Source organism: Rhinoraja longicauda, chromosome 12, assembly GCF_053455715.1.
Source record: "Rhinoraja longicauda isolate Sanriku21f chromosome 12, sRhiLon1.1, whole genome shotgun sequence".
Lineage (NCBI taxonomy): Eukaryota > Metazoa > Chordata > Chondrichthyes > Rajiformes > Arhynchobatidae > Rhinoraja > Rhinoraja longicauda.
Window position 1 is genome coordinate 28,150,312 of NC_135964.1, and position 27,974 is coordinate 28,178,285.

At 46.6% G+C, this 27,974-nt stretch overlaps 2 protein-coding genes and 1 non-coding gene across 8 annotated transcripts in view; 1 reads left to right on the forward strand and 2 right to left on the reverse strand.

Annotated features, from left to right (window-relative positions):
- Positions 1-317: 317 nt before the first annotated feature.
- Positions 318-17,076, reverse strand: adprhl1 (ADP-ribosylhydrolase like 1). Its single transcript, XM_078408717.1, has 7 exons — positions 16,863-17,076; positions 9,561-9,725; positions 9,346-9,471; positions 5,310-5,450; positions 3,477-3,604; positions 1,774-1,906; positions 318-550 (listed from the first exon to the last, which is right to left on the reverse strand). Exons 1-7 carry the CDS (start codon positions 17,074-17,076, stop codon positions 387-389), a joined length of 1,071 nt encoding a protein of 356 aa, XP_078264843.1. The 3' UTR covers positions 318-386.
- On the reverse strand, positions 12,688-12,905 carry LOC144599036 (small nucleolar RNA U3). Its single transcript, XR_013547951.1, has one exon. It is a non-coding gene; the product is annotated as a small nucleolar RNA U3 (small nucleolar RNA).
- A 4,515-nt stretch (positions 17,077-21,591) lies between the features above and the next one.
- LOC144598835 (MAP7 domain-containing protein 2-like) overlaps positions 21,592-27,974 on the forward strand; it is a 76,513-nt gene continuing 70,130 nt past the window's right edge. For all 6 annotated transcript variants that reach the window (XM_078409317.1, XM_078409314.1, XM_078409319.1 and 3 more), the window contains exons 1-3: positions 21,592-21,748; positions 24,285-24,359; positions 27,326-27,489. In XM_078409317.1, the coding sequence (XP_078265443.1) occupies positions 21,712-21,748; positions 24,285-24,359; positions 27,326-27,489 (276 nt within the window). In that variant the 5' untranslated portion in view covers positions 21,592-21,711. The remainder of the gene's footprint in view (positions 21,749-24,284; positions 24,360-27,325; positions 27,490-27,974) is intronic.

The following is a 27,974-nucleotide window of genomic DNA, read 5'->3' on the forward strand; positions in this document are numbered from 1 at the left end:
AGTCCCTCTGTCCCTCTCTTCCCCTCCCCCTTCCCAGTTCTCCCTCTATCTTCCTGTCTCCACCTATATCCTTCCTTTGTCCCGCCCCCCTGACATCAGTCTGAGGAAGGGTCTCGACCCGAAACGTCGAGCATTTTGTGAAATAAATACCTTCGATTTGTACCAGCACCTGCAGTTATTTTCTTACACGCAGTTTGTATTTTAAAGCACGCCATTTAAAGCCACGCTCATTGTTAGTTATTTTTCTATTTTTAATGTCAGTAACACTTTTTATTAGTAAAACAGATTTGTCAGTGAGAAAGGTCTGGAAATCTGAATATGTTTTAAATGACCTTCTCCTAGCCCAGTGATTGGGTCCATACCACTCCCCATTCCCATGACAGCGGTCAGGGGCCTTCACTCGCATTGGCTGCTTTATGCAGCTTTGCTGCTAGCTCCTCCAGTGTCTCCCTGAACTCCAGATTCTGGCACAGTCCTTTGGGAACGTTTGTCATTCCGAAGAGTAGGCCATAGAGGCAGCCAGCGATGGAGCCGGTGGCCCCACTCTGTCCTGTTGGAGTGAAGGAAGAGGTTGGTCACGTCTTTGCTTCCTGGCGCGGTGAATGCTGTGCTCATGGTCTCATAGCTAGCGTCTGCCTTCCACAGGGCAAAGGTTGTTCAGGGTAGAGGAGAGAGACGATAATGATGGTTACCTCCCCTGCTGCCCAGGGGCATTTCCACGACCAGGTTACCCTCCACTGACGTCCTGGAGAACAGACACTCGACGCATAAAATGATGAGAGGAGGTGTCTCCTGCAGTGAGGGACTCTCCACCCTAAAACAGTTCCACCGTCTACTGGGCATGAGTGTGATGGGATTCCCCACGCTTCCTGGATGAGTAAAACTGCAATAACACTCCAATCGGTTTCCTTATTGTGACACAGGAGCCCATTTGTTTTCACCGACATTCCCATCAATTCAAAAACAACCCCCCATCAATTCTCCAACAGATTGGGCCATTTTCCAACGACCAATTAACCTAACAACTGGTGCATTTGTGTGAGAGAGAACCGGAGCACCCGGGGAAACCCACGCAGTCACTGAGAGAACGTGCAGACTTCATGCAGACAGTGCCCAAGGTCAAGATCACAGCCAGGTCTCTGGAACAATGAGGCAGTGACTCCATCGTGCCATCCGCAATGACAAATGGATTCTCTGATGCAGCTGAAGATCTTTCAGGCAGCAAGGTGGGGGTGGGGGTGGGGGTTGGGTGGGGGGGTGGGGGGAGGGAAGGGAAGGGGGAGTCAGCTCTGCCCTTCTTACAGTATGTAATGTTGCTGCCTCAGCTCCAGGCACCCGGATCCGATACTGTGTGGTAACGGTTTCAGGGGAATGGAGCAACATAAGTAATTGGAGTTTAGAGTTTAGATACAGGTCAGCCAGGACTGAACTGAAGATTGGGCATTTTATACCATTCAGATAGTGCATATTAAAAACTGGGGAAAGCATACATTAAACTTCCTTGCCTAATAAAGGAAAGTTCCAAAGATGTAATTTTTAATGTTCATGATGAGATAGGTCTACATGAAGCTGGTATAAATGAATTTATCACTCGTAGAGGGAGCGGGTGTGGGATAATTAAATAGTGCAGAAATGTATTTATTTGCAACATTACCATGATTACTACCTGAAGGATGGTCCAAGATGTCTTGCGTTTTTGAATCTCTGATGTCCTCTTTGCTGATTACTGAGAATGTCAGGATGAATGATCATGGTGACAATAAATCCTCTTACCTCCATGGAACATGGCATGGTCACACAGGTTTGTCCAGTTGCTGCCAGCAGACAGGAGGGCATCGTAGGCTATCATAGGTGCATCATGTCCTCTCCGCCCACCCACACCTTCTGAGCTCCATTCCTTGTAGACCTTTGATGAGTTAATTTGACCACATTATCATTCTTTTGTCCTTAATTTTTTTAATTTAAGATCCTTAATTTATGCAATTTATCCATCCCTTCTGAGTACCGGTAGATTGAGTACATCCATATCTGTCACTCTTTGTTTCTCATACCAAACTATCCCAAACACTATGCTGACAAATAAACCAACGCTGACTTATTAAGAGCAGAGGAACCTGTGCAACTCAAAGCAAAGAGCCCAAACCAGTCCAGAGCACCTTCTCAATTCATCCCAATGCAAACTTCTAAACCATCACAGAGCAAAGATACAGAGCAAGCCAGAGCATATCAGAGCATATTGTCCAGAGTATCCCAGAGCATCCATGGAAAGTTGGTCTTTGTGACTTGAGGATAGGGATCAAACTTCTGAGTCCCACTTCTGAGTTCTGAGTCCCACTTCTGAGTTGTCAACAGAATTGTGACCATTCGACATCGCAAACATCAGATTGATATGGGGAAAAAGCAAGAATGGGGTACTGATTTTGGATGATCAGCCATGATCATATTGAATGGTGGTGCTGGCTTGAAGGGCCGAATGGCCTACACCTGCACCTATTTTCTATGTTTCTCTGATCAACCAACTAAAGAAGGGTCTCAACCCGAAATGTCACCCATTCCTTCTCTCCAGAGATGCTGCCTGAACCGCTGAGTTACTCCAGCATTTTGTGTCTATCAACCAACTAAACATGGTCTTGGGCTGCTAAGTGATGAGCCGTACTCTCACCTGAGGAAATTTATTTCAGAAGGGGGCTGAAACACCTCCCCTGCTGCCCAGGGACATTTCCACGACCAGGTTACCCTTCACTGACGTCCTGGAGAACAGACACTCGACGCATAAAGTGATGAGAGGAGTTGTCTCCTGCAGTGAGGGACTCTCCACCCTAAAACAGTTCCACCATCTACTGGGCATGAGTGTGATGGGATTCCCCACGCTTCCTGGATGAGTAAAACTGCAATAACACTCCAATCGGGGTAAATATGCCATCCGAGGTGCCCCTTCTCCATCATTGGTGCACCAGAGATGCAGCATAGCACATACCACCTCTAAGACGTTGATCCCCCAGCACAGCGCATACCACCTCTGACACACATTGATCCCCCCACACAGCTGATCAGATACCAGCCAACCTCAGTTTTCTTCGAGCCATGCTGGTGAGATTCCTGATGAATTGCTTTGGAATATGGCACAAGGGATCATTTTTGGCAGTATCACGACCTCTCCGTACACAATGTCCTTTCCAGTGACATGCGTTAGAGCTTCACTCCGAACCTACAGTGTGGGAATAATGTCCATTTGACCCATGCCCTACCCCAAACCCAGGTTCATCTCCTGGTGGAAGCACCAACAATGATTCCCTACAGGGTGAACACAAATCCACGGACCATGCCCCCCACAATGATACAGGAGTGGGTAAAATGTGGGCACTGGGTGGCAATTTCACAAGATTCTCTGCTAACTAAGGACCTGTCTCCCGAAATCCATACCATTGACACCTAGCTTATCGAGTTTTGAAATAGAGCACTTTAAATTAACCAACCTGATCTCTTTTCTCTGCATCGTAATTCTTGGGAAATGTCGGTGTATTCTGTTCCTCCCGGGCAATTCCTCTCTCTTCTAAATACGACTGCCATTTAGTTTCAAAATAAAACCAATTTTCTTGGTACTCTAAGGAAAGAGGCACATCTTAATCTGGCCATTCTCTCAACCAATATCACAATATCCCCGACACATTAAAATATTTTTCTTGCTGAGGTTTTATTTTAACTCCTACTCTGGCGGAAGGACTGTGGCCTCTCACCTTATCCAAGGTAAAATCCATGATTTTATAAACCTCTTTGGCCTTCCCTCAACCTCCCTGATCCAGGGAAAGCAGTCCCAGCCCACATATAGACACAAAATGCTGGAGGAACTCAGCGGGTCAGGCAGCATCTCTGGAGAAAAAGGATATTTCTGGAGAAAAAGGATCTCCAGAGATGCTGCCTGACCTGCTAAGTTACTCCAGCACCTGGTATCTAATTTTGGTATAAACTAGCATCTGCAGTTCCTTGTTTCAAGACCCAGCCCATATAGTCTCATTTGTTACAGTGATATTATTTTGGAGAAATCTCAGCATTACTTTTAGATTTGGCTCACATTTTATATTGATATGCTGACTAGCTAATCCAATTATCAAATTTAATTCTGGTCTGACAGCTGGCTTTTCAAGGTTAGAAGGATGCTGTGTAATTTTGGGTAGATTCCCTATTTTGGTTGATTACAGGCCCTCGGGAAGTGTTGGGAAAAGCTAGGACAGGGGTGACCGCACTGTGGTTTGAGAGATGGGGCCATCTGATGAGGCAGGCTGCTGCCCTCCCCCCCCCCCCCCACCCCCACTTGCCCCTTCAGTTGTCGATGGCCTGATCTTGACAGCCTCCTTCACCCACAGCTGACCTCATAAATTCAAAAGACATAGGAGCAGAATTAGGCCATTCGTCCCTTTGCCAATTGATCATTCTGGTGAAGATACTGGCGGGAGGGGGAAGGAAGCCTTCGACTGAGGTATGTGCCCAAGTGTAGAAATGTGGGTGAGTGCCTGTATACATGAAGTGTGTGAATGCACAGTCATGCCTGAGTGTGCGGCTTTGTCTCTGCCCTACCTTGACCCTGGCACTTTGACCCCAAGCTGCTTATCCTCACCAAAACCTAATCACATTTCCAACTTTTCTTGTGCCATCCCTGAGTGTTCGCCACATCTTGGTCACACGGGTACACATTCATATTTACTCAAAACATGGAAGGAAGCTCTTCAGACCATCCAGTCATTTAGGGCAACCCCATTAGCCAATTCTTCCTCATTGTCCATCAACTCCCTCCAGATTCCACCACTCTCCAATACCCCATAGGCTATTTACAGTGGCTAATGACACACACGTTTTTGAGATGTGGAATGAATCCCACACATTCACACAAAGAACATGTAAAACCAACACTTTTGTAATCATGGCTGCCTGTGTGGAATTTGTATGTTCTCTCTGTGACCGCATGGGTTTCCACTGGGTGCTCCAGTTTCTACCCATGTCCTAAAGATGTGTGGGTCAATGGGTTAATTGGCCGCTGTACATTGCCCCCAGTGTGGGTGGGTGGCAGATGGATTGGGTGTGTGCTGATGGGAATGTGAGAGAGAATAGGTTGTGAGCGTATTGCAGTTAGCAGAACTGCTTTCAGTGCGAACATGGACGGTGCCAAATGGCTGCCTTCTATATTGTTAGCAAGTATGTGAAAGGTGGGTGCAGGTTTTGGGTACACTGCCAGCTGTGACCTTGCATTTGACTACTCCCCCTATGCCCACACCCACCAACTTCGCCCTCCCCCACCCCAGCCCTGCTCTTACCTGCCATGTGCCGAATGGTCTTCCTGCAGTAGGTCTCAGCCACACTGAGAACCTTCAGCATCTCCCGTCCCCACTCCACCACCGGCTTGCGCTGGATGGCGTAGGACGCAAACAACGCTGTGCACAGTGATCCAAGGAAGCCTGGTACAGACAGGGGAAAAAAGCTGGAGCACATGAGCCGTGACTGATTCATTAGTAACTTTCCAAAGTAGTGCAAAGCCACTCCAACTGGAGTATGACGGTGACCATCAGGAAGAAAGTCATGGTCTTAAAGGAGAGACAGCAGGGAGCCATCGCATGGCTACCTGGACTGCAGAACAGTAGGAGCTGGGCACTGCACTACTGTACTGACACAGTTAGAAGGAGATTAAAATTGTAAGGAACTGATACAGTGAAAACTCTTCTCGCTGGTCAGTGCTTTGACAATTAGAGCCACACTGCATAAAAAACAAGCTCTTTTTTAGTTTAGTTTAGAGAACTACCATCCACTACCTCTCTCTACACCATTCCCTTCTCTCTCCAGAGTCCATGCCGACCAACGAACCTCACACACTAACACACTCGTACACACACGAGGGACTATTGGCATTTATACCAAGCCAATTAGCCTACAAACCTGTATGTCTTTGAAGTGTGGGAGGAAATCGGAGATCCCGGAGAAAACCCACGCAGGTCACGGGGAGAACGTACAAACTCCATACAGATAGCACCCATAGTCAGGATTAAACCCGGGTCTCTGGCGCTGTAAGGCAGTAACTCTACCACTGCGTCACTGTGCCGCCCTCTAAGTCTGTGCCAACCACAAAGCATACCTCTATGTTCATCCTCTGCTATTCCTATTTTTATTGTTCCCACATTCCCCAGATTCCACCACTCACCAACACAAACTGTGACTTATAATGGCCAATTAACCCACCAAGAATTCAGATCTAATGGCAACCAAAATTACAAGCGGTGACTTTTAGGAGACAAAAGATACTCCAGATGCTGGAATCTGGACCAATAAACCAAGTGCTGGATTACTCAGCGAGTCAGGCAGCATCTTTGGAGGGAATCAGACAATGTTTGGGGTTGGGACCCTTCATCAGTAGAAATAGTAGAGGGGAGATAGCCGATAAAAAGAGGTGATGTGGAGAGGTGAAGCAAGAGGTGACAGGAAGGTGAAGCAAACAACCAAAAAGGGTCTGAAGAAGGGTCTCGACCCGAAACATCACCAATTCCTTCTCTCCTGAGATGCTGCCTGACCCACTGAGTTACTCCAGCATTTTGTGTCTACCTTCAACCAAAACAGGGAGGTATGGAGGGCGGACGGGAACAATGGAGGATTGTAAGTGGTGTAGATTGACAACTCCAGACAAATGTGCTTAAAAATCAAGACAGAAGCCCCTGCGTAGTGCAGCACTGCCATAGGGCCCTGTCCCCTCAGGCCAGGTTTGAAGGACCAGACAGCTAATCCTGTTGCTTCTGATATTAAACCAATACTCCATCCACCTTCTCAAGTGGATATGATGGACATTGAGGGGGCAATGGATGCAGTAGTGAGAGGGCAGTAAGGGGGCAGTGGATGTGGTAGTGAGGGGCAGTGAATGGGCAGCAAAGAGGCAATGGGTGCAATGCAGTTAGATACAAGAATTACAGACCCAAAGGAAGGGATGGCCTTTCAGGCAGAGATGCATGAACTTTCTTCACTCGGAACACGCTGGAGGATAAGCTACAAAGAGAAGTTACTTAAATTAGGACAGTAAAGCCCGGAACTTGCAATGTGATAGGATGCTGATCAAATATTCAAGATTTTTTGTCACTTTGTAGGGTACATCTACTGTTGGTGTTTCTAGAGGACAGAGTTAGAGCCCAGAGTTTCAGTAAAAAAAGTTCTGCATCTCTTCTATGTGCTGCGGAAGACACAAACCTGGAAAAGGCAGGTAATGCTGTCAGAGTGGGACAATGTCATAAGAGAATATGAGGATATTGAGAATGACTAAATTTAGTTTACAGATCAGTCATGGTCTGGTCTTGTTAACTCAGTCTTGAGGAGTACTTAATCAATTCCCGTTCCTCTATTCATAGATGAATATCTGTTTGGAGTTTGTTAAATATTATGTTTTATTCTGTTGGATATTAGATAAGATCTTTATCTGACCATTTTATTCTGTATATGCCTTGGCAACATGCGAACAAATTGGCTTTTCTATTTCCTGCTTACTGGTTGGAGGACTACGTTAAACAAAATGGAGACTCTACGATCTGCAGACGCTGGAATCTTCAGCAAAAATAAACCGCTGGTAGAATTCAGTAGGTCAGGCAGCATCTGTGGAGTGACATGGACAGACAGGTTTCGGGTTGGGACGCTGGAGTTGGGTGTCAGAGGTTATGGGGAGAAGGCAGGACAATGGGGTTAGGAGGGAGAGATAGATCAGCCATGATTGAATGGCGGAGTAGACTTGATGGGCCGAATTCTGTTCCTTTCACTTATGATCTGATGATCTTATGACATTGGAGTAGAGGGAGAAAATACTGGATAAGAGAGGTGGGGACAGGAGAAAGCCTGGTAAGTGATAGATGGAATCAGATGGGAGGTGGAGGGGGTGGGGGGGGGGGGGGAGGGGGGGGGAGGTGGGGGGGGGGGATGGTGATTGGCAGATGGGAGTGAAGAGGAGACAAAAGGGTCTCAGATAAGGTAAATGTAAAGCCAGAGTGAAAAGAGGGGGGAATAAAAGGAAAATGTGGGGCTCGGGGATGGGAAAGTGGTTGAAGGAGGAGAAAGGAGCAGGACAGATGGCAGATAGCGGGAGAAATCTTTCCCTGTACCCCTCTTTCCCTTGCCACCCCAATCCCGTGCACACACATTTCTCATACCACCTCACACCCCACCAGTTCCCCTGCTCCTTTCCCTTCCATTATAGGAGCCTAATGTGTAAAAGTATAGGAGAAATTAATGGGACTATATGTATCTCCACATTAACAATGAAATTCTTACTTGCTGCAGCTTAATGAACTTGCTAACTGGATACAGTACTTGGAATTTACAAAATATCCCTGGGATGTTGACCTTAACGTGATGACATAGATCACAACCTGAGTTTGTGACCCAAGGTGATGACCATGAGGTAATGACCCAGGGTGATGATATGGAGGGATGACCCTGGGGTAAATAAATGGGATGATGCCCTTTGGTGATGACCTGGGTTAATGGCTCTGGGTGGTAACTCTGGTTGATGACCCTGCAGTGAATACCCTCAGATGGTGGCTCCAGGGTGATGTTTCTGGGTAAAGTCTCTGGAGTGGTGGTGATCCTGGAATGATGATTGTGGGGAATCACTCTGGAAAGTTGACCCATGGGTGATGAGTCAGGTGTGATGTCCTTGGGTGATACATTGGGGTGATGACCCAGGGTGACAACGCTGGGGTGATGTCTTTGGTGTGATGACCTGGGCTCATGACCCCAAAATGGTAACTGAGCTGATGATTCAGGGTAATGACCCTGAGTGATGACCCTTGTGGTGTTCCTGGGAGATGACCCGGGGTAATGACCCTGGGATGATGACCCGGTGATGATGACCCGGTGGTGATCATGTGATGATGACCGCAGGAGGACGTCCCGGGGTGATAACTCTGAGGTGATGATTTGCGGGGTCATGACCCTGGTTTGGTAAACCTGGGCTGATGACCTGATGATAAACCTGGGGGTGAAGTTCCTGGGCCTGATTTCCCAGGGGGTGATGTACCTGAAGTGATGTCTGCAGGGTGATGGTCCTGAGGTGATGTACCTGGGGTGATGTACCAGGGGGTGATGTACCTGGGGTTGATGTACCTGGGGGTGATGTACCTGGGGGTGATGTACCTGGGGGTGATGTACCTGGGGGTGATGTACCTGGTGGTGATGTACCTGGGGGTGATGTACTTCGGGGTGATGCCCCTGAGGGTGATGTACCTGGGGCACTGGAGTGATGTTCCTGGGGGTGATGTCCCCAAGGTGATGTCCCGAGGGGCACGTCACTGGGGTGAAGTTCCCGGGGTGATGTTCGTGGTTGATTACCTGTAGGGTGGTTGTGAGTCATCCGGCCACATTCAATGCTGACTTGCACAAGGTTGTCCAGTTTCTCAGGCTGCCAGTACCTCATGCCCACACACATGGCCTTTGTGGCTGCACCATATCCTGACCCTAAAGGGTGGAGAGAGGTCAGAGCCACATCAGTTGCCGAGCTGCCTTGTTGTGAAAGAACCCTGTGCAGTGTGAAGCTCGGCCCGTACCTTTCTCGTTGAAGGGCGTGTGCCAGCCCAGGAGGTAGTTGTCCGGCTTGAGCTGAGTGCAGCCTTCAATGGTGGCTGGGTCTGTCTGACGCTTGTTGATCTTCTCCACAATCTCAACATAAACCTTCACCATCTCACGGTAGAGGTCGTCCAGGGACCAGAAGTCTGAGAATCCAATTAAAACAGTAACAAATGTTCAAAAACTCTGTGTGAATGGTTCCCCATTGGATGCACCTTTCATGCCCACTCCACACCATCCTAACCAGGACAATTCTCCTGTATCAGCTTGATGTGTCCTTTAAGAATTTTGCAAGATTTAGTAAGATACCCTCTCTCTCCTCTAAACCCTAAAGAATGTGTACCAGTCTTCAATCTCTCATACGACAAACTTGTTGTCCCCAGCACCAGTCTGGTAAGTCTGATGAAGGGTTCTGACCCAAAATGTCACCTGATATTTCCCTCCCCAGATGCTGCCTGACCCACTGACTTCCTCCAGCACTTTGTGCCTAGTTCAAGATCCAGCAACTGCAGTCTTTTGTGTCTTTGGTGAACCTTTGCTGCACTCCCTTTTGTGAAAAGTATATGCTTCCCTCGCTTAATATACCAAATATTTATCCAATAATTCAGGTGGCTCTTGCCAAAGGCCTGCACAATTACCATGACTACCATGCTCCTTTTCTTTGAGACCTTTTTCTAATAGAGGGTCACGTTCCTGTTCCTCCCCAAATTACCTGCTGCACTTTAACTTCTTGTGTATAAGGAAACCCAGACCGTCTAAAGCATAGAAACAGGCTCTTCAGCCTACCCTGCCCATGCTGACCATAGCTCCCATCTATACGAATCCTATTAACCAGGACTTGCGATATGTGCTCGCCTCAGTTGTTCTTCAATGTTGTGAGAGTCGCTGACTCCACTAGCCCCTCAGGGAATGTGTTCCAAACTCCAACTACCCCTCCAGATGAAAAACAATCTTCCAACGATCTCATCTACAGCTGTTAGTCCTCACCCTGAACTTCTTCACCCAGGGCACTTCTCCTGTGGCATGTTCAGAAACATTAAGATAGCTGAGAAGGTATCACAAACTCCTAATCCCAAGCCTCCAACTGACCTTCTCAAGATAGCTGAGAAGGTCAGTTGGAGGCTTGGGATTAGGAGTTTGATCCAGGTTCTCATCCTATGTGAATGGGACTTGAAACACCTTCTCTGTGAAATGGGACTTGAAACACGAGGCAAATCATATGTCTGGAAGGTCCGAAAAAAGAACAACAAACTGAGTTACCCACTGAGAGAGGAAGAAATTGGAAAAGGAATGAGGAAGTTATGGACATGAGAATCTGTTGAAGTTGACCAGTGAGGCACAGTTTGATCGCCCCAGAGTGAGTGACTATTGCAATTGTTGGCTCCAACAAGGTTCAAATGTCAGCCAGACTAGGAGGGGGGGCAATGGGAATGTCTTCATGGCTATTTCTCCAGTCACTCAGTTATTGGCATGCGCTCATGTTTGGTTTTCGACAAAGACAGTTAGCAAGAACCCAAACAGCAACATAGCTCATGTTTCTATCTTATAGAATCATATTAAATTCTTAAAGGATTGGACAGGCTAGATGCAGGAAAAATGTTCCCAATGATGAGGGAGTCCAGAACCAGGGGCCACAGTTTAAGAATAAGAGGTGGGCCATTTAGGACTGAGATGGGGAAAAACTTCTTCACCCAGGGAGTTGTGAATCTGTGGAATTCTCTGCCACAGAAGGCAGTGGAGGACAATTCATTGAATGTTTCAAAAGAGAGTTTGATTTAGCTCTTAGGGCTAAAGGAATCAAGGGATATGGGGAAAAAGCAGGAACAAGGTACTGATTTTAGATGATCAGCCACGATCATATTGAATGGCAGTGCTGGCTCAAAGGGCCAAATGGCCTACTCCTGCACCTATTTTTCTATGTTTTTCTATACATTTTGTGGGCTAGAGGAAAATCGTAGAAATGCATATAATATAATTTATGCATAATTTATAGTTTGGGTGTTTTCTGAGCCTATGTGCTACAATGCTGCTGCAAGCAAGATTTTCATTGTATCTGCACCTCACCATCATTATACAAATGACAACAAACCCAACTTGACTCAATAGTCAGAGAGTGAGACCATAATCCAGGGCAGAGAGATGTAAAGAACAGAAGAGAATTCAACAATCCAATGAAAGGGATGAGAAATTTGAGGAAGAAGTCTACAAAGTCATGGGTATGCTCTCTGTTTCACCCATGTTGCCTGAGTTCTAATCTGCTCCATGCTATTCTGGGTGTCAAGAGCCTCGGTCAAATAATGATAAGTGCACGTAAAACAGGATTCCAATGTCGGGCTGAAAGTGAACAGTGATATTCAGGATATCACGCATGTCATTTTGAGAATGGCAGTCCTCAACTCTTAAACAAGGGTCGATGGGCAGGTGCCTTTCAAAAGACTCAACTAAAGTGATTTGGCTAAAGTACAGACAAGTTCAAAATTCAAGAATAAAAACAAAAGAAAATGCTGGAGGAACACAGGGGGTTGAGCAGCCTCTGTGAGGGAACTCCTCAAGCAGTTTATATTTTGCTCCAGATTCCAGCACCTTTTTGTGGTTTTTATCTATTTTGACTATCAAAACATCGAGGCAATATTCCTACAAATTATGCTAATTGTAGTTAGCATTTGCGTAAGAAATGTGGTGAATATAGCTGTGAAGAATGCACTGAGAAATGCAGACCCCAGCCTGCAAGACCCTCCGTGAGGTACTGGGACGGCTGTGATAAATAGCACAGACCCTTGGGACATGCTGGGCCAACAACCCTGGCCCTTTATAGATGCTTGTGCTTAATGAAGCCTCCAGAAGCTTTCCTGTTTCAAATCAAATTTTGATTAAAGAGTTGATACAAGAATTTGCAGATGCTGGAATCTGGGGCAAAACACAAAGTGCTCAATTATCAACTGAAGCAGGTTGGTAATTCCTTCCCTCTACAGTGTTGATTCACTGATCCTTGAGCTATTTGTAAATGTAACTAACTAGCGGAAGAAGCTGAGTTCAACACCAGGTTAAGTGTCACGAATGGGTGCTCAGTGACAAATGTTCATCTATTATTCGTTATAATGAAGGCCAACCACTCAGACTGCGTTTCCTCCCTCCGCAGCCCCCGTAATGGGGACAGGGAACGGTCATCAATATCCACCGGCACTTGTATAAAACAAAGCCGGAGGACCGCTTCGCGCTCAGGAGGGAACGCTGCAGCTCCTCATCGTGGTTGGTGAGACCTTACTCTTTAGTACACGATTTCTCTAGTCACAGACTATAGAAATGATCCTTAAAAGTATAGCCTTATCGTTCAACTGCCGCCGCGCCGCTCCCCAGTCACAGCAAGACACCTTTCAGTCAGGCCGACCAAACCCTAGGTCCTCGACCCTCTATCAAATCCAGAACGGAATTAAACACAAGCTCTAGCAATCTTTTCCCGTCATTTAGAAACTTACTAATGATGGAGAAATATAGTTTCTGTTCCTCTATCATTCCTGGCGTAATTTATATTTGCATAAATTAGTAATCAGCCAATAGTTTGCTTCTTTGTTGGCAACTATTGCAGTAACGTCCTGGTCCCGATCTGTCAGCAAAACAATCAATCAATAAAATGGGTGCACATAAATGAAACCAATCTGCAACTTATGGTGATTCTAATGTAGTAGCATGTGAAGTGTTGCAGGAGGGAAATTAGGTAGTTGCATGAGGGAATTTAAGCTGCCAATATCCAAGTCAACAGTTTGAGGCAGCATCTATATATTAAAACTTCTTTGTCCCGCCCCCCCCTGACATTAGTCTGAAGAAGGGTCTCGACCTGAAACGTCACCCATTCCTTCTCTCCCGAGATGCTGCCTGACCTGCTGAGTTACTCCAGCACTTTGTGAATAAATACCTTCGATTTGTACCAGCATCTGCAGTTATTTTCTTATATTAAAACTCTCGTTTGTTTGTCTGTTTGTTCCTGAACTACAGACAAAATGGTACACGATAGCGCGACAATTTTAGGCCCACCTTACTCACCGTCGTCCCTTTGGTGCTAATGGAAGTTTCATTGAAATCGGTGTTATATTTTTAAAGTTATTCACATTTTAAAGTTTAAATCTATCTCCTAGGGAGGGGGGGGGGGGTGGTGGGAGAGGGAGGAGAGCGGAGTGGGGAGGAGAGCGGAGTGGGGAGGAGAGGGTGCTGCACCAATGCAGGAGAGGTTTGGGCCCAACGGATCCATTTGGTCGAGTCTCCTAAAAATCATTTTGATGGTGGAAACGTTAGTACCAAAGATACTAGAGTACCAAGATAGACCACTCAACTCCGAAAACCGTAGTAGGGCATGGGTAAATTTTAGTGCCATTTTGGGAAAGGCAGATTCTGTGTGCAAGACTGGGCAGTGTTCATAACTCTCTGCGATTTCTTCGTATATAAAATGTTTGCAAACAATTATTTTTGTTCAACTTCTTGGATAAGTTGATAATTGACATTTATAACTATTTCTTGAGGAGTTGCTGCTTCGTGATCTTTAAACTTAAACTTAGCTGTTATTGTTGACTCGTCTGCTGGGAGCAGTGCTGGTTGTGCATTCTCACCGCAGCAGGAAGGAAGGACCTCCTATATCTCTCCTTCACGCACTTAGGGTGAAGGAGTCTGTCACTGAAGGAGCTACTGTCGTGGTTACCGGTGTTCAAAATGAAGCAGATGACACGGAGAATTCTTCAAGAAGTTAAAAGCCTTTATTTGCAAACAACGGCTGGAACAATCAGGATGTCAACCATCTGACTGCCCACTTAGTAACCGGGCAGCCTATTTTTATAGGATTACTAGCAAAGAGGGCCCGTTGGGCCCATTCCCACACCCCCCATTCTCTCCTCCCCCAACCCCAATCTTACTCTCCCCACACCCCCCCCTTTCCCCACGACCTCCCCTTTTCCCAGTACCCCTATTTCCCCCACCACCAAGCCCCCTCCGGACGACCCCTGTTGTCCCCCTCCCCAGTCCCCATTCTCAGACCCTGCCACCATTCTCTCTCCCCCAGACACACTCTTACTCTCCCCAACCCCCCCTTTCCCCACCCGGGTCTCCCAGGTGTGGGAGAGAGGAGAGAAGCAAGGGGAGCGAGGAGAGGGGAGCCCATACGCACAGACGCACCATGCTGAAAGCCTTCAATAAATCAGTAGGAGGGGGGTTGGGCGAGCTCTTCTCACATGGGCATTTTGACGTCACACGCTGAAGGCCATGGAAAAAACGGCTGGAATTATTTTTTTTTTACTAAAACCTCTGTAACTTAAAAAATACACGACCGAATCAAATAAAAATATCATTTTCCAGCAGCGTTCAGCGTCGTGATTAAGGCGGTGCAAAAATCGTGGCACTACGGTTCACCGTTTTTGCCGAAATCAGCCGAAATCACTGTTACAAACATATATACTCTTCTGAGTTTTAGTATATTAAAGATGGCATGCTGTTTGTTTAAAGGTGCATGAGTCAGTGGGGGATTGGGTGTGTCTAGACTAGAGTGAATGTGTCTAGACTAGAGTCATGTGTCTAGACTAGAGTGAATAGAGCAAGGGGCTGAGCACACAGCAGGGGAGGGGGGATGGGGTGCTCCTATGTTGATTGTTATCGAGGAAGAAGCAATGTTGCTAATTTGTACTGATTGTGGTCTGTTGATGAGAAAGTCAAGGATCCAGCCACATAGGGATGAGCTTAAACCCAGTTCCCTGAGTTTGAAAACAAGTTTGGAGGCGATAATGATGTTGATGTCCTCCAGATGTACAAGGATCTTGTCACATCTGTGGAGGATCCTCCGTTGTGAAAAGTTCTTCCACTATTTTTTGATGAACAAGAACTCGTATAGGGGGGTCTTATAACTGGGGAGTACGAGTCAGTTGAAGACCCATCTCTTCAAGAAGACATTTGACTGTTTGGTGATGAGTCATCACTGAATGAAGGCCTACATCCATCGCCACATGACATTCTGTCACCATGGGATTACAATCCAATGGCATGACCACCACTACTGCAGTGAGCTACGATGGGCAGAGGGAGAGTGACGGATCAGGGAGGAAGAGGAAGAAACACAATGTGCTTGGCTGTACTTCATTCGCTTATGTTGGCTCAGAAAGGTCACTCTGTGATGAAAACCTACTGCTGTTATTTGTTATCTGATGTGCCTTGAAATGCAAACAATGTGCAATGATTTACTCACTTAGTTGCGGTATATTCCCTGTGCTGAAGGGAATCCCACCAATTTAGAAGATTGAGGGGGGATCTTATAGAAACTTACAAAATTCTTAAGGGGTTGGACAGGCTAGATGCAGGAAGATTGTTCCCGATGTTGGGGAAGTCCAGAACAAGTGGTCACAGTTTAAGGATAAGGGGGAAGTCTTTTAGGACCGAGATGAGAACTTTTTTTTTCACACAGAGAGTGGTGAATCTGTGGAATTCTCTGCCACAGAAGGTAGTTGAGGCCAGTTCATTGGCTATATTTAAGAGGGAGTTAGATGTGGCCCTTGTGGCTAAAGGGATCAGGGGGTATGGAGAGAAGGCAGGTACGGGATACTGAGTTGGATGATCAGCCATGATCATATTGAATGGCGGTGCAGGCTCGAAGGGCCGAATGGTCTACTCCTGCACCTATGTTTCTATGTTTCTATATCATTTGCAGGAGTTCAAATAGGCAGTTTGCCTTTTTCGGCCAGATAATAAATACAGGCTCCTGGCAGAACCGGCAACATCTACTGAAAGTTATCCCTCATTCATCGCCGAAACAAATGGTCCAAACCTTATGGAAGCTCGCCGAACATGTTGGGTGCCTCTAGATCAAAGTCACTGCACTTCAAAGTAGTTATTTGGCAGTAATGTGATTTGGGACTATCCCAAGGTCAGAAAAAGCACAGCAGATATGCAAGACATTTCTTGTCATGGAGTCATAGAGATACCGCACAGAACACGTCCTTTGACCGCTGGATCTCTGCTGACCGTCAAGCCCCCATTTTTATTCTAATGCTCCCTATCCCATTCTATTCTATTCTCCTCACATCCCCCTCCCCTTCCCCCCTAGATTCTACCACTCATCCACACTTAGACGCTCATTAACCAACTGACCCGCATTTCTTTGGGATGTGGGAGAAAATCAGAGCACCTGGGAGAAACCCACGCAGTCACAGAGAGAACGTGCTTAAACATACTGAGTGACCCTTGGGTATTGGGCACTGAATTCTTGCGAGGACCTGAGAGGAGGCATAAAGTTGTTCTTGTTGAATTCTTACCTGACACGAGTGCCTGTGCTGTCACGATGTGCATGACTGTATCGTCGCTGACAGGCCAGTCATCCACCGATAATGTAATCCCTTCCAATCCACCGAGAGCCTTCAGTTCTGAGAGAATGACCACACCTGAGGGACAGTCCTCCCACCTGGAGTTCCTGTAGCCCAGTGCATCGCCCACTCCCCCCAGAACCATGGCAGACCTGTAGAGTTCCATTGCTGGGGATGAGTGCCGCCGCTTGCCTTGGGGACTATATCAGGGAGGGCAGCTAATCCCTCAGGAACAGCTCTCTGTGCTGCTTCGTTTGTTATATATAGTGCCTCATCGACAGCTTGAAACCTATGTGGATTGGCTATTGATATCGGCATTCTCTGCCCACTGTAATCAGCTGGGGTATTTTTGGAAATAGTAGCTCAGTCTCATCGAATAACAATTAGCTTATGCACAGCTTATATTCCTTCCCACCTCTAAAATAAATGTGATCCAATGCCTTTCTACCATAACTGAGGATTCCTCTGCTTGAAATCTGCTTTTGTCTTTATAGTTGTCCATCGTAACCATTGAACACAGGTTCCCAATCCCCAGATAACTTATCCTGCATGTCTGATCCAGCCCGTCCCTCCTCCTTTGCAATTAAAACAAATTTCCCAGTACTGACCTACTGTAAGACCCAGTACTGAGTGTCTCAGCATTTTCTGTTAACGTTTCAGATTGTCTACTAGCTATCTGAGTGACTAGTTCCAGACCATGACTGCCCATGGTTTGGGTGACGGCCCTTGTACCGCCTGGGAATATGCCCACCAGGAATCAGAGAGGAGCTTTTCTAAAATGCTTCCTCCCAACGAGCACTGTTAAAAATCTTTTCTTTTGTCTCTCTCAGGGGGTCGTATAACTGGGGAGTACGAGGAATTGGAGGAGAGGCGCTTTGGACAGTGGGTCGGGGAGGGATGTCATTGCAACTGGACTGTCTGCAGCAGCCTTGATCGATCTACTGGAGTTTTTGATTGCCCATTATCACTGAATGCATATTGTATATTTCATCTGCCTGCGAGCCACAATATTGAGAACAATAAGCACTTTTGGAAGGAAACTTGGCCATCAAAATAAATTATTATTGAAAAAAACTCAAATGTTAAGTAGATTCTTTTCTTCTTTTGTAGAATCATACTTACAAAGCTTGGCTTCATTGAAATAGTTAGTGCTCTGGCGGTGTATGACTCACTATGTCCCGAGTGGGTGTGGACAGAAGTCCATTTGCTACGTGACATATTCTATTTCCAAAGCGTTTCCATGAGGTTGTCCCCGCTTCCTGAAACAAAGCCAAAGCAAAGGGGGATTAAAACAAAATAAGAGCTTCTGGAAACCTGGCAAAAACTAAAGATAGCTCTTAAGTCAGGCACTGCCCACCTGCCGAGAGATTGGCCCAGTTAGAGTATCAGTTGTGTGTTCTCCAACACTGGAATAGATTGACAGGGAGCAACCATTGTAGGGGATAATTTTACGCAGATGCTGAGTGTGGGATGATGTGATGCAGGTCAAATGATTATCTGAAAGTGTCCCAGGAAAATATGGGAGAGAAATACAACTGTCACTGACCTCAGACTCAGGAACAGCTACTTTTCCACTGTTATACTGTTATCAATCTCCGGATCGGTCTTCCCACAAGCTAGGGTGTAATCACAATTTCACACCCTACCTACACTGTTTTTTTACCTTCTCTGTAGCTGCCACACAATAATGTGATGACACTATGTGCTGCAATCTGGTATTTTTCTCTTTGCTGTTGAACCTGTGTATGGTTTGTACATGTAGTCATGTATTGTATGATTTGACATGGATTGCACTCTAACAAAGTTTGTCACTGCATCTTAGCACAGTTGACAATAATAAAGCAACACCAATCCCAATTTCTATTTTTGCTTCAATCACCTTTTTCAAATAAAAGGCATTTCCTTACTAAACCCTCTATAATTTTCTGTTTATGATCACACTAAACTCTTTGGCTGAAACCTGACCACACCCTATGAGTACTGGGCAGGGAATGAGCTGGGCAGGTGTGAATGGGCTGCGAAAGGCAATAAGACCCATTTTCCAGGTTGCATGTGCCTGAAATAGGCATGATTTCATAAGAAGTTTACCTTCCACTGCCTGCTTCTAGTGCCTGTGGGGTGGGTGGGATATTCCTTGCCTCAGTCCTGTTTGCTTTCAGTCCTGGTAGCCGCTATAATGACGACTGATCCGATACTGCTTCCTGCTGTCGCCCTGAACTGGAAAGGTTTGCCATCAGTGCTGCCAATTTCTACCCTGCTCTTGCTTTCATGGAGACATATAGCATGGCAGCAGGCCCTTCGGCCCACTGAGATGTTCTGCCTACCAATCACCCACTTGTTCCAGTGCTGCCCTCGCTCTGTTTCATTTATTCTCCCCACCTACAATATCTTGCGGTCTTGGGCTGAGAAGTTGTCAAACCAGGTTGTAATTGCCGTGATGGTACAACTTTATATAACACTGTTTAGGCCACAGCTGGAGTATATTTTGTGCAGCTTTGGTCACCACACCATAGAAAGGACATGATTGTGGTGGGAAGAGCAGAGGAGATGCAACAGGACGTTGGTGGGGCTGGAGCGTTTCAGCATGAGAAACAAATGGAGGGGCTGGGTTTGTTTTCTTGGAGTGGAGGAGGCTGAGGCCTGAGGTGTCAGAGCCTGCCAGAGGTGTACAAAATTATGAGTGGATAATAGTGAGTGTTGGGTTTCTCCATAACGGAGGCATCTAGATGTGGACGGCATAGGTCAAAGGTGAGGAGTTGAAGGGGGATCTGAGGAAAAATGTTCTCACTCAGAGGGTGGTTGCAAACTAGAATGCACTGCGTGAAAAGATGTGCAGGCAGGTAGTCTCACAACATTTACGAAGTATCTGGATGAGTACTTAAATCACCAGGACATAGAAGGCTGTGGGCCAAGTGCTGGATTGGTATAGATGAGACTTAAAGGTAAGCATGGACATGGTGGGCCAAAGAGTCTGTCCATCTGCTGCATTAATCTAAAACTTTCTAAAAGAGAAAAACTTGGCAGTGGTCAATGTAAGCCCACGGAACACTTATATCTGTCAACTGGGTATGGTACAAACTTTCAGCCCCCAGAGCTCAACAGTTTCAGATAATCAGCATGTACACTAGCTCACGGTACATTCCAACAGTAGTTTGGGATAATGCTCCAACCTCTCCCACTTGCACCACTGCCAGAATAGCCCTTCCTATCTTGACTCTCCCAGCGACGTCCTCTCTCACACTGCTTTGTGATTCGGGCTTCCCTGCCTCTACCTATTGCAGACCTTAACTCTTTTTAAGCTCTAATTATTCTCAGTTCAGATGAAAGGTCATCAGCCAAACATTAACTCTGCTGCTCTCTCTGCAGGGGATATCTGGCCTGCAGATATCTCCATGGTTTCATTTTCATTTCAGATTCCTCTAATTATATTTTTTCTGTCACTAGCTCGGCTGCACTCAGTGAACTGCATCCCCCTGAAATTCTCCTCACAGCTCACTTTCCCACTTGGCTCAGTACATCAACAAATCTAGATCTGACGCTGTCTCTCCATATAAGTCCTCAATATAAATGGCAAACAGCTGAGGGCACAGAGCTGATCTATGTGGGATTGCACAAGCCACAGAATGACAACCAGAAACACCCCTTTAATTCCCATTCCTTCATCTGACCTTTAACCAATCCCTCTGCTTGCCAATATGTTGCACCAACCCTATGAACCTGAAACAACCTTGAAATGTGCTTGAAAATCTAATACTTTTCCCTTTTTCATACTACCAATTATACCCTTAAAAATCACTCAGATTTGCCAAACAACTTTTTTATCAAAGCATGTGATCCTGCCACACCATAATTTTCCATGTGCTCTTTCCTCACAGATATTTTTGCTGACAACTAAAGTCAGGCTAGCTGATATATGGCTTATTTTTCCTCTCTCCCATGTTAAATAAGGATATTGCGTTTGCTACATCTGCCTCGCTGGGATTTACATGAGTTTTGAAGGATCATCACTCATGCATTCATTATATCTCTAGTTACCTCTTTTAAAATCCTGGAAATGAATCTGTTAGAACCAGGGGGGTCTTGTGATTGGCTCCATAAAATCTCCAGTGACACCAACGACTTTGAGCTCTGTAGTGTTATTCTCACCTGGGACAACTTTCTGTGAAGCCATTGCAATAAATGTTGAACTGAGAATAATTAGAGCTTAAAATTGCTCAGCAATTTTTTTGTTGGTATTTTAGCTTGAACTGCTATCATTGCTATGGGGTCCTCCTGTATCTTCCTTGCTCCATGCCTTATGGTAGGGCTCTGGGGAGTGTTGTGGAGCAGAGGGATCTAGAAGTGCAGGTTGGGATTCCCGAACCATCGGACAGCGGACTATCGGGGACAGCTCCTGTGCACTTCAGTCAGACGGCATCCCGCACAAACACAGGTGTGCACCGTGCACGCGCACCCTGTACGACACAGGTGTGCACCGTGCACGCGCCCCTTGCACAACCACAGGTGTGCACCGTGCACGCGCCCCCTGCACAAACACAGGTGTGCACACGCACCCTGTACGACACGGGTGTGCACCGTGCACGCGCACCCTGTACACAGGTGTGCAACGTGCACGCGCCCCTGCACAACCACAGGTGTGCACCGTGCACGCGCCCCCTGCGCGCGGCCGGGGTCTGTACGCGCGCGTGCACGCGCACTCCCGGGCGCGTTGCCGCAGTGGCGCGCGGCGGGCTGGGGGCTCTCCGGGTGCAGGGAGGAGGCAGAGCCCGGACCGACCCGACACGACACAACCCGGGTGAAGATGGCGGGGCTGCTGGCAGCCTCTCCCCGGCGCTCAGGTAGGGAGAGCGGGCCGCCTCTTGCAAGCCCTGGTCACGGTGACACGGCCGGTGTTGGTGGTCACTGCACGTACTGTCCCTGCTCCGTGTGAGAAGGGTCAGTGCAGACGTCGGGGACATTCATTGCACAAAACATTGGCCATTGGGTCATTATAACTCGGGGACAATTGTGCATTGCAAGGATGGGGACGACAGGAACAGACTCAGGGTCAATCCTTGCAGAAGGAGCGACAGGAACAGTTACTGTAGAGGTGATCGGTTCTGAGGGGCATCATTCACAGAGGCATTTGTTTATTATCATAGGGCGACCGTGGTTTAATAACAGGGAAGAGGATATGTTTGCAGGACTAAAATACAAAGAGCAGGAGGAACTCGGGGGGAGGGGGGAGATGATAGATGATAACGGTAATTCATTGAGTTCCTCCAGTAGTTTATGTGTTACTCAATATTACAGCTTCTGCGGTTTCCATATTTACAGAGCTGTCTACAATAGGGAAATTGCTGAAGTCTTCCAACAATGATTTTTTAATTGTTCATTTCGTGAGTGGTGTTAGTAAAGCCAGTAAGGACAAAACGTTACCCATCCATGTCCTCCAGGGATGCTGCCTGACTTGCTGAGATCCTCCAGCATGTTGTGTATTTTTTTGTAAAAGAATGTCCACAGTTCCGTGTTTCTTCAGTCATTACCCTCTTGACAAGGTTATGGTGAGCTTATTGAACTGCTGCAGTCTTTCTGGTCGAAGGGCTCCCACAGTACTGTTGGGAAGGGAGTTCCAAGATTTAGCCCAACAATGATGAAGGACCAGTAATGTATTTGTAGATGCCCAGTCTATGTTTGGTCGCACTGATGTGGAGGTACACACTGAAAGTACTAAATGCAATAGATAAAGTTGGAGGAGGTGCAAATGAACTTGGAGGGCAATTCTTCTGTATTTCATTTTGGATGGCGTCTAGTCGCACAGCGCTTGCTGCATCCAGTGTTCTCAACAGTTTCTTGGTGTATTGTGGAGTGAATTGAATTGTCTGGAGTCCGGTTTCTGTGACTGTGGTGACCTCAAGAGGAAGTGCTGATGTTCAGTCCAATTGGAATCTAGGACTGGAAGAGATTGCAAATGTTTCAGCTTTGATTTTGGCACTAGCAGGCTATTCCTTGCCATTATGAGAACGAGAATGTTCCCAGGGTCTCCTCCTCCTGACACCTGCTTAACCGTTCACCACTGAATAGCACAACTTTTGATCCATTGGTTATGGGACTGTTTGGCACTGCTCATTGCATGCTGCCTTTGCTGTTTAGCAGCTGCTTTTTGCCCCGTGTGGCAGCTTCACCAGGTTAGCACCTTGTTGTTCAGAACACCAGCTCTACTTCACTCCTTGTTACACCAGGATTGGTTTGAAAACTTGCTGGTTGTGGTTGAGTGAGGGATACACTGGGCTGTGAGACTACAAGTTCTAGTAGCACAGGTTTCTACTGTTGCTGTTGATCGCACCTCAAAGTTAGGAGCTTGTAGTCACAACTCACTCCTATAATAATTGAAGCACCTGCAACAAATAGTTTAATGAGCCCAAGAATGAACAGGGAGGAGCAGCACATTAGTTATAGGCTATGGTCCCATGACTATGACAATATCGAGCTAATCCATGGGACAGCTCACGTGCTTTTGATACCAGTGCTAAGGTGTTTGTGAAGAGGACTGAAACATGATTGGGCTGTAAGCACTGTTGCGTGTTTAATATTGTCATTTGGCAACTGGAAAACTTGCTTGACAACTTTGCTCTCGACAGGACATGGTTCTGGAAATGAAACCAGGGCTGGAACAAATCTATGCGGGAACATCTCGGAAACGGCAATCATAAGATAATGGTATAAAATTGCCATGGATATTGTCCACTCAAGATAGTCCACTCAAGATATAGTCAATTGAAGGAGAGTGAAATGGGACGGGCACCGATTCGGTCGAGGCACGCTGTAATCAAAACCTGACAGGCAGCACTGCCATTAGAGCAATGAGAGACTTTGAAAGCTACAGTCTAGGTACAAGAACAAGTGTAGGGGGTAAAACGTTGAGATCCATGGATGATGCAGAAGACAGTTGAGCAGGAGCACAAAGCACGTGACAAATGTCAGGTTGTCCACATGTGGATCAATCTGATCGCAAGAAGGTCGGAGAGGAAGTAAGAATGGGGTTGAGAGAGAATGTGAGGGAGGACCAGCAGCAAACAAAAAATATATTCTACAAGCAGATAAACAGGGAAAGGGTAGGGTCAGAGAGTGAAAAGGAAATCGACGGAGGGCATGTCTCAGGTAATAAATGAGTGCTCTGTGAAAACAAGAGCAGAATTAAGGTCAAGGATTCATCCAAACACATCTGCCAGCACCAATTCTGAGTGCCAATTTTCTTCGACCTTGTAGTTTCACAGCCAAAGTCCATGTCACAGTGAACCATTGACCTTTGAGGAGGGAGCGCTGAGATTCACTGTTACTGCGCACACACACGATTTCCCTTGGTAGAACATTGAGAATTCTTTGTATTTTCAGATGTCCAACCATCAAAGAGAGATGATCGCCAGAGATTGGCCAAGGAAAGGCGAGACGAACGAGACAGATCTCTCGGTGAGTCACTTGGATCTCAAGGTTTGAAGGTGTTACTTGCCAACTAATGAAGGACCCTGAGGTTGTTTAGACCGCAGTCGATTTAACGCACTGGTCTCTATATATGTCAGTTCCCCAAATCCGCAATGTTGGCAGTGATGCTATAGTAGCTAAAATTGCTCGAGAGATGGCTGCATGTATCTGCCACCCAGTCTCAGTGAGAGTAAACATATTGCCATTCCCATAACATCCCTGCCATGCTGAGCTAAGTAAACACAGTCCCTGCAGATGCGCTGTGCTTCTGCTGATGTCAGGGAATCAGTGTGAGACATTGCCATGGAGATCCACAAAAGACCAAAGGCAAGAAAGACCATGCAAGCTTCCTGACCTGAATATTAATTTGGTGAGAGTCACACACTCACCCCTCGGTGAGGGGACAGAGTGCCGCCCGCCCACTCCTCAGTGTGGGAATAGAGAGGGGGAAGAGACCCTTCCCACTCAGGGATGGTCCTGGTGTATTCTCAGTGGTCTGACGGCACCAGGAGGATCCCAGTCTTTGTGAGACTGACACCTGCTCCCTGCTGCCGAGGACTATCATTGTGTCCGTCGCCCGGCAAGAACAGGAAGGCAGATTATTATCTGAATGGTGTCAGATTAGGGAAAGGGGAGGTGCAACGAGACCTGGGTGTCCTTGTACATCAGTCACTGAAAGTAAGCATGCAGGTACAGCAGGCAGTGAAGAAAGCTAATGGCATGTTGGCGTTCATTGCGAGAGGATTTGAGTTTAGGAGCAAGGAGGTCCTACTGCAGTTGTACAGGGCCCTGGTGAGACCGTGCCTGGAGTATTCTGTGCAATTTTGGTCTCCTAATTTGGGGAAGGACATTATTGCTATTGAGGGAGTGTAGCGTAGGTTCACCAGGTTATTTCCCGGGATGGCGGGATTGACATTTGATGAAATAATGGGTCGACTGGGCTTGTATTCGGTAGAATTTAGGAGGATGAGAGGGAATCTTATAGAAACATAAATTCTGAAAGGATTGAACAGGCTAGAAGCAGGAAAAATGTTCCCAATGTTGGGGGAGTCCAGAACCAGGGGTCCCAGTTTAAGAATAAGGGGTAAGCCATTTAAAGGTTCAAAGGTCAGTTTATTGTTACTGTATCAATTAAGGTACAGTGAAACTCAAATTGCCATACAGCCATACAAAAAAAAAGCAACAAGACACACAACTACATAAAAGTGAACATAAACATCCACCACAGCCGATTCCCCACATTCCTCACTGCGATGGAAGGCAATAAAGTCCAATCTTCTTCCTCATTCTCCCGCGGTCGGGGCAGTCGAACCATCCGCTGTCAGGACGATCAAAGCCCCCAAGTTGGGGCGATCGAAGCTCCCGCGTTGGGGCGGTCAAAGCTCCTGTGTCTTGGAGCTCCCGAGTCAGTCTCCAACCACGTTCCGTGAGCTCCACGATGTTAAAGTCCACAGGCTCCCGCAGTTGGGGCTCCAAAGTCGATCCCCGACAGGGATTGCGAGCTCCACGATGGTAAGTCCGCAGCTGCTGCAGTTGTAGCTCCCGAAGTCGGTCTCCAGCAAAGGCTGCCAACTCCTCGATGTTAGGCCGCAGTGACGGAATACGGAAAAAAAATCGCATCTCTGTTGAGGTAAGAGATTAAAAAAAGATTGCCCCACCTTCACATAAAACAAACTAAAGAACACTAAAACATACATTTAACAGATACTAAAAAAAAACAACAAAGAAAGAAAGAAGGGGCAGACAGACTATTGGCGAGGCAGCCAATGCTGGCGCCACCCGGTGGAAGTTAGGACTGAGATGAGGAAAATCTTCTTCACCCAGAGAATTGTGAATTTGTGGAATTCTCTGCCATAGAAGGCAGTGGAGGCCAATTCATGGATTTTTAAGAGGGGTTAGATTTAGATCTTAGTGCTAAAGGAATCAAGGGATAGGTGGAAAAGGCAGGAACGGGGTACTGATTTTAGATGATCAGCCATGATCATATTGAATGGTGGTGCTGGCTAGAAGGGCCGAATGGCCTACTCCTGCACCTATTTTTCTATGTTTCTATGAAGGTATTGTGGAAAATTCTCCTCTTGCTACCTTTGGTGATTGGCAAACCAGTGCAGAAATCAGGAATCAAAGGAGTGTTTGACAATAGACAATAGGTGCAGGAGTAGGCCATTCGGCCCTTCGAGCCAGCACCGCCATTCAACAGCCATGCAGCACCAACAATAAATATAAAATAAGATCAATTAAATATATCAGACCCTGATAATGCAAAAATTAAAGTGCTTAGAGCAACCATAGCAGTGCAGAGTCCATAGTGGTAGGATTGTAATTAGGGTTTTGCAAAGTGGTTCAAGAGCCTGATGGTCGATGGGAAGAAGCTGTTCTTGAACCTTGAGGTAACAGTTCTCAGGCACTTGTGCTTTCTTCCCGATGGTAGCAGCGAGAAGAGAATGTAGCCATTGTGGTGTGGGATTTTGATGATATTAGCTGCCTCTTGAGCCAGTGCTTCCTGTACATCCCTTGAAGGTGGGGAGGTCAGTCCCCATGATGCGAATCAAAGCATTTTCCATCTTGGTGTTGCCTTCTTTGCCATGTTTACATCTCACTTGAAGGTGAGAGGATGATTTACATCACCCTTTGTGGTACTGCCATTATAGCACCAACCCCAAATCTAATAAAAGCCCGAGGTTTAGATATCTAACAAACTATAGCTCATTGTCAAATGTTATTGGATCTAATATCAGACCACTTACTGGTCTGATTTTGGTAACTAGAACTGGCAACATAATGGCTTTAATCATCTGTTTCATGATCACTGTCCTGTTGTTGCCCAAATTGCCTGTTCCTAATGCATCATTTTCCAGCAATACTTGAGCCTTGTTTTGCGAACTCTGCCATACCCAGCTCTGTTTGTGAAGGGGTGTTGTGCACTCGATCCTGACCCCTGTGTCTTCTGCTAGCCGTGAAGGAGCTGCAGATCCTGCAAAAGGAGAGAAAGGCACGGCTGCTGTACGAGAAGCAGATCGAGGAACGTTGGAGGAAGCTGGAGGAGCAGCGTCATCGTGAAGAGCAGCGCAGGGCAGCCGTGGAGGAGAAACGGAGGCAGAAGTTCGAAGAAGAGAAGGTGTGTCTATGCATCATTCATTTAAAGTCTTCATCAAATGATACTTGGTGACCAACATTGCTGTCCATCACTTTTATAGCAGTAAGTTATCCTAAGGTGCATGAGCAAACATTGAATCACATCGCAGAATCACAGAATGGTTGGTGTGCAGAAAGATGCCCAACGTGTTCCATCCACCAGCCCCTTCTCCACAGCTTTGCAAAGCTTTTTTTCTACCATGTATTTATCCTATTCCCTGTTGAAAGCCATAGTGGAAGCTGCCTTCCCCACCCCCCCCCCCCCCCCCCCCCCCACCCCCACATGTCTGGCAGTGAGCTCCAGATTCCAACCACAAACCACAGGATGAAGCTTCTTCACACGTAAGCTCTTAATTCTCTTCCCTGTTATTTTATCTTGTGGCCTCCAGCCCTCGACTGCACGAGGATCAGCCTTTGACTGTCCACTCTGAGTATTTGCTTTAAGGTTTCACGGACATTGATTGTTTT